This window comes from Sinocyclocheilus anshuiensis, unplaced genomic scaffold (assembly GCF_001515605.1).
Source record: "Sinocyclocheilus anshuiensis isolate Anshui unplaced genomic scaffold, SAMN03320099.WGS_v1.1 scaffold740, whole genome shotgun sequence".
NCBI lineage: Eukaryota > Metazoa > Chordata > Actinopteri > Cypriniformes > Cyprinidae > Sinocyclocheilus > Sinocyclocheilus anshuiensis.
Window position 1 is genome coordinate 144,634 of NW_015554112.1, and position 13,039 is coordinate 157,672.

The 13,039-nt window shown below is 35.3% G+C and overlaps 2 protein-coding genes across 10 annotated transcripts in view; one reads left to right on the forward strand and one right to left on the reverse strand.

Annotated features, from left to right (window-relative positions):
- Positions 1-237: 237 nt before the first annotated feature.
- LOC107669770 (U1 small nuclear ribonucleoprotein A-like) lies at positions 238-9,087 on the reverse strand. The gene is made up of 6 exons (XM_016462151.1): positions 9,078-9,087; positions 6,588-6,760; positions 6,316-6,477; positions 3,047-3,223; positions 765-853; positions 238-636 (listed from the first exon to the last, which is right to left on the reverse strand). The coding sequence occupies exons 1-6, from the start codon at positions 9,085-9,087 to the stop codon at positions 492-494; spliced, it is 756 nt and encodes a 251-aa protein (XP_016317637.1). The 3' UTR covers positions 238-491.
- actmap (actin maturation protease) overlaps positions 4,869-13,039 on the forward strand; it is a 9,341-nt gene continuing 1,170 nt past the window's right edge. The window contains exons 1-6 of one of the 9 annotated variants that reach the window (XM_016462162.1): positions 4,869-4,880; positions 5,612-5,617; positions 10,663-10,857; positions 10,949-11,017; positions 12,122-12,246; positions 12,760-12,889. In XM_016462162.1, the coding sequence (XP_016317648.1) occupies positions 10,688-10,857; positions 10,949-11,017; positions 12,122-12,246; positions 12,760-12,889 (494 nt within the window). In that variant the 5' untranslated portion in view covers positions 4,869-4,880; positions 5,612-5,617; positions 10,663-10,687. Of the gene's footprint in view, positions 4,881-5,611; positions 5,618-10,173; positions 10,182-10,215; positions 10,601-10,661; positions 10,858-10,948; positions 11,018-12,121; positions 12,247-12,759; positions 12,890-13,039 lie in introns of those variants that run through there. The other 8 variants (XM_016462166.1, XM_016462160.1, XM_016462157.1 and 5 more) reach the window with 8 other exon arrangements.

Here is a 13,039-nt window from a genome sequence, read left to right on the forward strand (position 1 = left end):
TATTTAATAGTTTTGGCAAACATAAGAGACTTTGAAAAATATATAATGAATTAATGTGTTCCATAAAAGGCAATAATTGTGCGGCTCTACTCTAGCTGCATATGAACAACACTACTCAAATTGAACAATAAGAAGAAAAAGAAAAAAAAACTCAAACCCCATGTGAAGGGAAAAAAACAAGCAGAAAGCAACATGTAAAACATTGTGATTTAATATCACAATGTTTTACATGGGGTGGGGGTTGTGTAAACCTTTCCATTCACTCCTTACCTTGCATTGTGCAGAACAAATCTAACGGGCACAGCTAGGCAAGTCACATCAAATAAAAATGTACATTTCATCTCTGGACTTTTTCTTTTGAATGGCATGCATGTAATCTATTCAGCCATTAAACAGCCTGAACTGTCCCAAGTGGTTTCTAAATGCAGGCCTGTGTATAACTGCCATTTGTCATAGAAGCTGCATGTACGTGAGTGTTATTTCTTTGCGAATTAGATTTTCATTGCATTGCTCTGTGTGATCTTAAAGCCTTGCAAAGCTTCTCTGGCTGCGCCCGACTGCACCTCATTATCAAACTCCACAAAGGCGATGTCGTGACGACCAGGGACAAGACGGACTTCTTTGAATCCAGGAAACCTATGAGAAGAATGCGGCATCATAATTGGCAAAAGATGATAAAATATTTTAAAATGACCTGGAACTTTGCCAGCACCCCACTGAACACGGTTCAAAAGCATTTCTGAACAAAGCAAACAAACACTCACTTGTTGAACAGCATAGACAGCATGAGCTCGTTCGTCTCCTCTGGGAGATTGGTGAGAAACAGGATGTTGTTGGGAGGGTTTTCTGACACCTTCAGACAAAATGTTATTAATCATAAAAGTGATGCACTGAAATTTCGTCAAACGAAAATATTCAGTCGAAACCGTTTTGGAGGGCTGAAATCATTGACTAATATGGTGACGTTTAATTAGTGCTTCTCCAATGACATTTTGACTGTGTCAGTGTCCATTTCGCACACAAAATGTGGATAAACTACAACAGGTAAACATGTCAGCATTGACAGCATTTTGTCATTTTTAAAACAATGACAAAATACTGTGAACAAAACTTCACTGAAGGTTTTTTTTTTACATCATAGCACACCTACCATCCAATAACTGCAATAAACAGTGTGCTTTGTTATTTACTAGATATGTAACGATTCACTCAACTCACGATTCGATTTGCGATTTTTTTAACAAAATTAGATTTAAGACAAATTATAAATTAAATGTGTCCTGTTATTATTGCTTGGACAAAATACTGTACGTTTCTTTGTGAAATTGAAATAACACTATAATAATATACTAATATAACACTTGTAAATTATTGCTCTTTTGTTGGTTTTGATTGCTTCTATTGTCCTCATTTGTTAGTCGCTTTGGATAAAAGCATTTGCTAAATAACAAAATTTAAATATAATGTAAATGTAAATAACAAAACTAAATTGAAATTTTAAAACAAGCACCAATAAATATATACCAATAAATAACACCAATAAAAGAAATCTCTTCATATAAACAAACTAAGGCTTTGTCTGTGCTCTTTTCATTTAAAATTAAAGAGGCAACCACTGCATTTTAATCATGATCCAAACAAAGATGCTGCATACAAGCAACATGAGCAGTTTTTAATCTAAATTACATTGTATAATTTCGAAATTTGAAGCAAAAACAGAATGGTTTGTCTTCAGTTTTGTGAAACTATGCATAAAAAAAATATCTGCATGAAACAGAAACAGCAGACGAGCTGAATGAGATGCAGATTCACTCTCTGCCAGCAGGCGGCGCTTAAAGTGTTTCCTTGGTTTCCGCTGTAAACAAAGCAGCACTGCACTTATGAACTTTAATATGCATTATACAGAGGCAAGATAAAGAAAAAAAGAAAAAATACCATCGAAAGACAGTAAGTTCCCCTCAGACATACATTCATATAAACTCCTACCCCTATTTGAATCGCGATTTGTTTAGCATCTCAACAGATTTGAATCGTCTCACATTTAAATCGATTTTCAACCGGCTTGCGTTAATCGTTACATCCCTATTATTTACTAATATGAAAAAAAGCCTGTGCTTTCAAATTCAAACAAATGTTTTCACGCTCTAATGAACGAGTCAGCTCCTCCGCTTTACTTCTAGTTTTAGTATGAAATAAACATGAAATCAAGTTATTACACAAATTACAGTACATTTAAATGTTTCAACAAAGAATTCATACATCTTTAAAAAATTGATTAAAAAAATTGCCTAGTGCAATTTACGTTTATAACTCTGGACTGGTTCAAGAAACAAAACAAAAAAAAACAGAAACAAATGAAATTTTGACAGGAACATAACCAGAAACAAAATCTAATTTATTTGAAATGGCCATTAACTGGTTAATAACATAATTTTATCGTTTAGTATTTTTTAATTTTGCAATCTACCAATCATGAATTCAAATAGTACGGCCTATGCAAACGTTGACGCAATTCCTCACAGGTAAGTCACAATGGCAATGCCATTGGTAATGGCAATTACAGTTTTTCCGAGGATGTGTCTCAAACCGTCAAGCATTAGGCCTACATTTAAGTAAAAATGAATGGCAGGTAATATGCAGCTTATTGTGCGTTTTGAAACTAGTGGAAACATGGATTCACACACAACATGTTATAGCCTATCTGAAGGACGATGATTTATGGCGATAATGCTAGAGAAGTACAAAGCCTATAGTTTACATTAATAATATTTTAGCATCCAGATGCACTGCGAATATGGAAACATTTGGATTCCTGCTGAATGAGAGGTAGGCTTCAGTTTAGCTTTAAATTACTTCGTTTTGGCTTGACGTTTATATAACTTAAATACTGTTAACTTCAGAGGATTTGTTGTGGAGAGAAGGGAACTAAAATAGCCTATAGCTGTGTTTATAAACGTTTTGCTTTATTTACCAGTATTTTAGCCTACATTTCTGAATGTAATAATAAAATGCGACACAGCCTAGGCGACTTATTTTTATTGCATACCTGCTGTGGCATCTGGCCAGGCATTTGTCCTGGCATCATCTGACCTGGAGGCATAGCACCTGGATGCATCTGCCCAGGTGCCATACCAGGAGGAGGCATCATACCTGGCGGAGGCATGTAGGGAGGCTGACCGGGCATTGGCATCATGCGAGGGGCATGGCTCATGGGTGGCATTCCCTGTAAATGACCAATAAATAAATAAATCATATCAATTAGGGCTGCACGATAAATCGAAATGGAATCGAGATCGCGATTCGACAGAAGCTGCGATTGTCATGCGTATCTTTCAGTGAAGCACGGTTCTGTGATCAGCAGTAAATCTCCATCCAAAGGCCAGAGGGCGCTCTCGCGCTGAAACTTCAAATACGCCTCGCAGAAGAAACCCAGAAAATGCCTATTGCTGCAGCGGAATAAACAGAAGATTCAACTGCTTTCATTGATTCAATGTGACTAATAAACACATGACTACAGCAATATACGGTTTATCCGAGTTCTTATTATTAAAATAAAGTATATTTATAATGCAATGCCTTTATCACTGCTTAAATACTATGAAATATGTGAAATATGTTATTCTGTGTAAGAAGCCACATCATCTCACAGAAGGATTTATTTCAAACACTCAACTGACATTATGAAGTGAGTTTGGAGTAAAAATATGTTATATTTTAATTCTTAAAAAAAACAATCTTGCCGAAAAAATGGGCAAAATTTAGTGCTTTAAAGAATAGTGGCAAAGATTGGTAAAGATTTAAAATTACAATGTGGATTGCACTGCGATCCTTATTTAGAGTCTTTTAATGACATCTAATGATTCTGGTTCTAAAATATGCCTGATTTTTTTTTGGGGGGAGGGTTATATTTTCATCTTTGACCTACACATATGCATGATCTGTTTGTATGTATAAATTAATTAATAATATTTTATTACTTTTTTTCACATGTCTTTTTACAGGGATAAAGCACAAATGTAAACACAAATCCTGCAAATAAATTTTCACTTATATTAATAAACAGAATGTTACCCAAACACTGGATTCAAACATGCATTGGTGCCTTACTATCTCCCTTTTCTGCCTACGAAGGTGGAAAGTTTTAGAACAACTCTTGTTTTGTCCTCACATGAGAGCCTAAGAAATTGTTTCATACCGTCACATCCCAAACCAAGCCACAAGAGACCACACAAGTGTAAGCGGGCATTCTTACAGGATAACAATCGTCAAAGCGGCTTCCCTACCTGTAGTTCCCCAGGTGCCGCTTTTCGTGCTCATCCCTGGAGACCTGCTTGCGGACTTGGGCCAGTCTTTCTTTCTGAAAACACAACACAAGTGAATAAGCAGCAAGAAGCAGGAAGAACAACAAAGAAATAAAGCCCTGTTTCTGTTAGTGCTATCCTGCAGTGTAATTTAGCCACCCAAAACCGAATAACAATGGCATCAAATGACTCGTTTCCCATATTACGAGGCACCTTAATGAAGTCTGAGACTTAGGAGGCGCGAATAACAGCCTTTCCTCTACACTTGTTAATACAGGGGGCCCATTCATAATTCATATAGATTTAACTCCCACTGTACCATTTTAATACATCAAAAACTATAATTGTGGAAAGGTCAGCTGGTCAATTTGCAGTGGCACAGCAGGGTGTCTTATATAATAGTCACTGATCTCTGCTAAATGCTGGTACAGGCATATTCGTTCAGCCCCCAATCCCCAAATCTCACTCCTCTTTTGCATCTAGCTTTGCCCTTTGAAAATACCACCTACCTGCAGTCATCTCAACCTCATTCATCTCTTCATATAATAAAACGTTGATCGAAAGACCAATCAAGGACTGGTGCACAAAGCACCTTCTACTTACTGAACTTTCTCGAAAACGTGCTTTGTCTGTACATCTACAGAATATGAATACTTAAATATATTTTTTCTTTTTTAGTTTTGTGTGGTTTGCCACTTTTTTATCCGTGTTGGGGGGTTAACGCTTTACAAGTAATGCAAGTTAAGTAATCAGATTACTTTTTTCAAGAAGCTAGTAAAGTAACGAATTACTTTTAAATTTACAACAAAATATCAGAGTTACTTTTTTCAAATAAGTAATGCAAGTAATGCAAATTCACTTTGAAAAAAATAACGGCACCTGTTTAACAGCACCTGTTTCTGAATACTGATTTATTTAAATTATGTAGACTTCTAGTGTAGATATGTAGGCTAGATAAAGTAATTTTCAGATGCAACGGATGCAATGAATAAATCTGGAAAAACACAAACACAAATAATTTTATATATACAATTTAATAACATGGCTTTGTTTTATATATGAATAGGGTGTTCGACAACTGATTGCATGCTGTCGGAGTTTCCAGTGTTGACAGCTCCGTAAAAAAGCGCTGGAAGCGCTGTAGTTTTGCTGTATATAGCAACTAATAATATGAAAAGTACAACATAGGGCTGCACGATTAATCGGAATTAAATTGCAAAGGCGATAAATGCGATTAGGCAGAATCTGCGATTGTCATGCATATCTTTCAGTAAAGCACGGTTCTGTGATCAGAAGTAAATCTCCATCAGAAGGCCAGAGGGCGCTCTCGCGCTGAAACTCCAAATACGCCTCGCAGAAGAAACCCATAAAATGCCTATCGCTGCAGCGGAATAAACAGAAGATTCAACTGCTTTCATTGATTCAATGTGACTAATAAACACATGACTACAGCAATATACGGTTTATCCGAGTTCTTATTATTAAAATAAAGTATATTTATAATGCAATGCCTTTATCACTGCTTAAATACTATGAAATATGTTGCGTGCCTTATTCTGTGTAAGAAGCCACATCATCTCACAGAAGGATTTATTTCAAACACTCGACTGACGTTATGAAGTGAGTTTGGAGTAAAAGTATGTTATTAAATGTGGTATTTTCACATGCTTTCAGATGGAGCAGCATTTACTTCACAGAGCCGTAGTTCACTGAGAAGCTATGCAAACAGCTGTCATTATCGTGAACGATTTCTTCGATTTCAGAATCGCGCAATAAAATCGTCTGCGATTTTTTTGCGTAACTTGTCAGTGAACTACGGCTATGTGTAGTAAATTCTGCTCCATCTGAAAGCACGTGATGATGATTTGCTGCTGATTACAGAACCAGCATTACTATCAAAATGCGCATGACAATCGCATTCGATTAATCGTGCAGCCCTAATATCAATAACTGCCTGAAAATAGACCACAATGGAGTCAGCACACAAATTTCCAAAGATCCCAAACATACTAACAGGCATGGCTGCTGGTACCCCGGTTGTAGCAGCAGAAGCCTTTCTCCCAGCACCTGCATCAGGGGCTTTAGGCTTTTTCTTCTCTTTCTTACGGTCTCGCTCCACATATGTGCCCTTCATTTTTGCAATGATATCGGAGTCCCGCTTCGCATACTGAATACGCTGTGAATAGATTTTAAGAGCATTTTAGTTCAGATTACACATTTCTTGGCTTGAAAACATCAATTTAAAAGCATTAGGAGTGTGTATATATATAAATCATCAGATCTTACCATAGGTTTATCATAAAATGGGAAGCCTTGCATAGAGCGGAGTGCGTTGGAAGCACTGTTGATCTCCTTGAAGATCACAAAGGCCTGACCCCTCATCTTCAGTGTAGGTGAAACAAGAATGTCCAGAATCTGTCCAAACTGGGAGAATATAGCATACAACGACTTCTTCAGTTCTATTAAAAGAAGAGGAAAGGGTCACAACATGAAAAAACACACAACATCGTTTGATTAAAGGGGTCATATGATGCGATTTCAAGTTTTCCTTTCTCTTTGGAGTGTTACAAGCTGATTGTGCATAGATAAGATCCCTGAAGTTGCAAAGACTAAAGTCTCAAAACCAAAGAGATATTCTTTATCAAAGTTAAGACTCTGCCACGCCCCCCTAAAACGGCTTGTTCGAACACGCCCCCACATATCTAGGTAACTATGTGGAAATATTTGCGTAATGCCGCCCAAATGTGCACGCAAAGAAAGAAGGCGTGGTTTCAGTAACCGCAGTTAGTGTTGAAGCAGCATGTCAGGGAGACGCTGTGTGTTTCTAGGCGAAAGCAAAAGCACTTTATTTGGCCTTCCGAAAGTAGATGCATAAGACTCTGCCACGCGCCCCTAAAACGGCTTGTTCGAACACGCCCCCACATATCTAGGTAACTATGTGGAAATATTTGCGTAATGCCGCCCAAATGTGCACGCAAAGAAAGAAGGCGTGGTTTCAGTAACCGCAGTTAACACAAAATAATGATCTTTAAAAAAGCATCATATGACCCCTTTAAAGACAAACAGAACCATACCATAGAATGAAAAAAAAACTCTTATTGAGCACATGGCAGAAATAATCTGTTAACATAAAAGTCTTCAAGAAGAAAGCAATACGTTTATTTTTACATTAAATTGCGCTTTAAATCCGTGAATGACTGACCTAGCGCGTTGTTTCAAACGGGAGCTAACGTTAGTGAGTTCGCTTGTCAATTAATTTAATCACGAATTACAATTTTACTATTCAGAGAAAGCGCGTATTTTGATCAAATTAGCAAAAAAAATAAGAAAAATATCAAATGAACACAATTAGACACATTTACTCACAATTATTAAGCGAGCTTCAGCCAACCACACACTTCAAAGAAAACCACAGGAGAACACAAAAAGAACGTGCAACTTCCGCCCGAAAACCCGCCTATTTAAGAATTCGATCGGACAATTATACTCTACAAAACAGGTTGTTATTACAACATTTTAGAGAATACATTCTGGATTTCTTTAAAATATACCCAAGTGCCCAGTTGATTTTAGGTGGTGATTGGAACACTATTAATGATCCTTTTTTGGATTGCTTTCCTCCCCGTATCAGTAGACAGTCCCAATATACTGATATATTTGATTTATGTTTCCAATTAAATTGTCGGGATGAGTGAAGGCACAGAAATCTTGATAAGATAGACTTTTCTTGGAGTAATAAAGATAGATCTATACAATCTAGAATTGACTTTTGGTTAACATCTGAGGAACTTGGGAATCAAATTCAGGAGACTGAAATAGTGCCTTCAGTCTTCAGTGACCATAGAATGATCCATTTAGTTATCAGCCTTGGTGATACAAGAACTCGAGGATCTAATTTCAATTACTGGAAATTAAATAATTCACTCTTTGAAGATGTTCAGTTTAAGGGTAATGTTAAAAGTGTGATAAATCGATATTACAATAATGCTAAAATATCAGGCTTATATGGAACAAATTGGGAAATGATGAAATATGAAATTAGAAAATTTGCAGTCTCAAGAAGTAAAGAAATAGCCAAAACCAAAAGAAACAAAGAAAATAGCTTAATTCAAAACATAATTGATATACATGACAAACAAATAGAAAGTGAACAAGATAAAAATCTTTTAATAAAATTACAATTGGAATTAGAACAAATCTATGAATATAAAGCTAAGGGTGCGTTTATAAGGTCAAGGAGAAAGTGGCTAGAAAAAGGTGAATCGAATTCTAAATATTTTTTCAATGTTGAAAGAAAAAATGGAGATTTGTCCTCTTTAAAGAAACTCAAGATGAACGATTCTCTTACAGTGGACCCACAACTAATATCTAATTTTGTTGTTACATTTTATGAAAAGTTATATGCCCAAAATAATAATATAGGTAATGTTGCTTTTTTTCTAGATTCACTTAAAAAAAATGCAAAAACTATAGATCATCATTCTAAATACATATGTGATCAAGACATAACTCTTGAAGAAATTAATAAAAGCATTGAAAAGCTTAAAAATAATAAAGCACCAGGCAGCGATGGGCTGACCTGTGAATTTTATAAAGAGTTCAAAGAAGATATTTCAGAGTTTCTTTAGAGTGTCTTCAAAGAAATTTTGCAAAATGAAATAATGTTGCCAACTATGTTACAGGGATTGATTACATTGATTTCTAAGCCAGGTAAAGACCTATTAAATATACAAAATTGGAGACCTATAACTCTAATCAATAATGATACTAAATTACTTTCACACATATTTGCAAGTCGATTGAAGTTAGTTTTAAATGAAATTATAGATGATTGTCAATCTGGCTTCTTACGTGGTAGATATATTGGCAATAATATTCGATTAATATTAGATCTGATTGACTACAATTTTCTTTTAAATGATGATAGTTACATTTTTTTTATAGATTATTATAAAGCATTCGATACTGTAAACCACAATTTTTTATTTGAAGTTCTTGATTTCTTTGGTTTTGGCAACAACTTTATCCGTGCAGTTCGAACATTATATAATGAATGCAATAGCTCTGTTAAACTACCCTTCGGGACCACAAGGTATAAATATAAAAGAACAAAAATGTAATAATAATTACCTTAGAACGATTTGCCAAATTTCCGGTGTTCCTTTAGCCATTGGATTTTGGAGATCACAATTTCAAGATGTCAACTGGAAAGAAACCTTTAAGATCTCCAGACGTTTTTGTATCACAAATAAAATTAGAGAAGTATCATACGAGATCGTTCATCATATTTATCCTGTAAAACAGGTCATTGCAAAGTTTTGTAAAGACATTGACTTGAAGTGTGTTTTCTGTAAAGAGGAAAATGAGAGTATTGTTCATTTATTTTATGATTGTATTTATACAAACTACTCATTATATATGGAAAATTCTTTATTCACAAATGTAAATGGCAGTGAAAAAACCTAATTTTACTCGTTTCAGAATAGAAATAGGTCACTACTTGTATACGTTAAAAGAAACAAGAAATAACAAAGCAAAAAAAACTGTAAATTACTTTAAAGCCTTAAATCTATTCTTTGAATAATTTGTAATTATTTGTACTTGTTTACAGACGTGAGGTTTTTTTTTTTTATTATTGCTTTTCTTATTTAGTTTTTATTTATTTAAAGTATTTGTTTTCATTCAGTTTAAATGTTATTGCCCTTATATGTTCTTTGTTCTAAAAATTGCAATAAAAAAAATAAAAAAAAGAATTCGATCGGACAGCGGCTGGTCTCCCGGTGAACTTGCCGATTGGTTGTCTGTCCAGCGCACCCGACTACCAAAGCTCTTTCTCATTGGCTATTGTAGAGAAGAGCGGGCCAATCTATGAACCGATTGGTGCGTTGGTCGTGTTACGCTGTTTTCTGTCCGGCTGTCACGTCGTTGAATGGGAAATATATAAATTGCACAAACGATAGCATGCCCTTTTGATTTGATTAAAAATATATCGCCATCGCCACATTTAAAAATATTATTATCTTTGATATTTATGTATTTTTGTATTTTGCCTCTCACGACTATGGGAGTATATGACCCTATTTGGTATTCCCTAAATAGAGAACGCTACCCAGACTTTAGCTGCACTTCACAGCGAATTACTAGTAGATAGTGAAACAGCTTCTTGGACGCTGATGTGGGTTCGTGTAGCTTTGCGAATGCTTATATAATTAGTACGTGCATTCATTGCATCGTTTTGGTGGCGTTTTATTGGACCCTACATTGTAACGTTCATGTACACGTCTGTGTCAGCATGTCATGTAAATCACAATACTCTTGCATGTTGTCTATTGTTTTTCACTTGTTTCTTTCTTTGACTCCACTGTGTGAAAATCTGTTGGAGCAGCATGTCAGTGGAGAATATTGCAGCACCTCCTCCACCTCCACCTCCACCTCTTTCACTGGCTCGCTCAGTGTCCAGCAAGAAGAAGCTTTACCAGGCTTTAGCAGAGGGAAGGGCCCCTGTAGAAGGGGACCATGAAGAGGCCAGAATTATTCTAGGACAGAGAGAAAGCAGGCGAGTACAAACTACAATTTTATACTCGGAATACTTTTTTTTTTTTTTGTACAATCACGATTTCATCATTTCTCAACATTTCTCCATGAAGTTTTAGGAAGGATCTGCAGTGGGTGTTGTTCAATAAGTATGTGCCTTCACTTATTCAAGATGGTCCACAGTAAGTTTCCATAAAAATACCTAATGGTTAATGTTGATATTTTAGAGAGCAGGGTGGCTGATATATACAGTTGTGGTCAAATGTTTACATACACCTTGCAGAATCTGCAAAATCTTAAGTGTTTTACCAAAATAAGAGGGATAACATGAATTTTGTATGATCCCTTTTATTTTGGAAAAATAATCGTTTTGCAGATTGCAAAGGTGTATGCAAACGTTTGACCACAACTGTATATATATATATATGTGTGTGTGTGTGTATACATGTATGATATCACACTATTTCATTTAAATATTTAATTAAAGATAGCAAAAACGTGCTGCAATAAAATGTATAATTCTGTATTATAATATTACATAATATTTACTAAATTGGAAATAAATCATTTTAAATTGAATCAGAATGGGGAAAATCATTTGAATTTGATCAAAAAATAAACCTGGAAATCATAGAGATTAATACTAAGCAACTTATTGATTATGCAAGCCTATTATAGTATTTTGCATAAATAAAGAAACTGTTACAAATATAAAAAAGAAGTAAACATTGTAACCAACAGTGTGCTCAAAAATATGGTGCTGTAAGTCTGTTCAAAATGGGAATCATATTCTACACTTCTTCTAAAACTTGTTTTAAACTTGTCACCAAGGCAACAATTTTCATTTAGTATAACTTGATGTACTAAAATAAAATCTAAAACTGTATTAAAAATTATACACACACACACACACACACACATATTTAAACAAAGTAATACAAATGACAAAAACACAACAGAATTGCAACAATTTTAACTAAATTTAAAATCAAAACGGAAAATCTAAAAATAAAAACTAATTCAAAATATGAATTAAAAACTATAATAGTATCTCAGTGATACTAAAATAACACTGATAAAGTGAAGAGCTGAAAAGATCTGTTAATGCAAATGTTACATAGTGTACACAGCGAATATGACATAAATATTCTGACACTTACTGGCCAAACAGAAAAACCTACCTGCCTTGACAATATATCGGTCCATTGGTGTTGTTTTTCTGTCTGTGTGGCTGCATGTTTGTGCAGTGCTGGATGATATATCATTGCTCTTACATGTATCTTCAGATGTGGTCTTGTGGCCTTATGGATGGCGACTCATCTTCTGCAGCCTCCTAAGACGGTGGTGCTGGAGACACTGGTCCAGATGGCAAAAGACAACGGCTACACTGAACAAGGGGAAATGTTTTCTGGTACTTAGTAAACCACTACTTTCAAATGTAACTGTCATACGTGGACTAAATGCAACTTAGTGGAATTAAGCATTAACATGTTGAAGAAACAGGAATTAGTTTTAAAGGGTTAGTTCACCCAAAAATGAAAATTCTGTCATTAATTACTCACTCTCATGTCGTTCTAAACCCGTAAGACCTCCGTTCATCTTCGGAACACAAATTAAGATATTTTTGATGCATTCTGACAGCTCTCTGACCCTCCCATAGACAGCAAGGGTACTACCACGATCAACGTCCAGAAACCAGAAACAGTTATTTTTTTTCTTTTGCGCACAAAAAGTATTCTCGTAGTTTCGTAATATTACGGTTAAACCCCTGATGTCACATGGATTATTTTACCGATCTCCTTGCTACGTTTCTGGACGTTGATCATGTTTTTGGGTGAACTATCCCTTTAAGAGTATTTGTGGCTTTCTAAACAGGAGACTACTAGATGCTACAATGTTTGTGTTTTTTTCTGTTTTGAATTAGCTAGTGACATGGCCAAGCTGGCAGAGGAAGTGTGTGGCTGCAGAGTTCAGAGGTTATCAGGAGGCATGATGGGAGAAAACACTGCTGTCATTCTTAAACACCTCGCTGGCGGGCAGCCTGTTCTTGTACCGTATCTTTAATGATTACATATTTGTTTGTTCATGTTTTCATTTGCTCACAGTTTTCTAAAATCATTTCATTTTATTTATTATATATTACTACTAAGCCACGTTTTTTTGTTTTGCTTACCGTTTTCTGAAATAATTTTTATATATATATA

What these genes read in the sequence shown, in the direction of transcription:
- LOC107669770 (XM_016462151.1), bottom strand. An exon ending in CATTTTATGATAAACCTATG is followed by an intron (nt 6,478 to 6,587) that starts GTAAGATCTGAT and finishes ATCTATTCACAG; the next exon opens with CGTATTCAGTATGCGAAGCG. An exon ending in GGGTACCAGCAGCCATGCCT is followed by an intron (nt 3,224 to 6,315) that starts GTTAGTATGTTT and finishes GGTCATTTACAG; the next exon opens with GGAATGCCACCCATGAGCCA.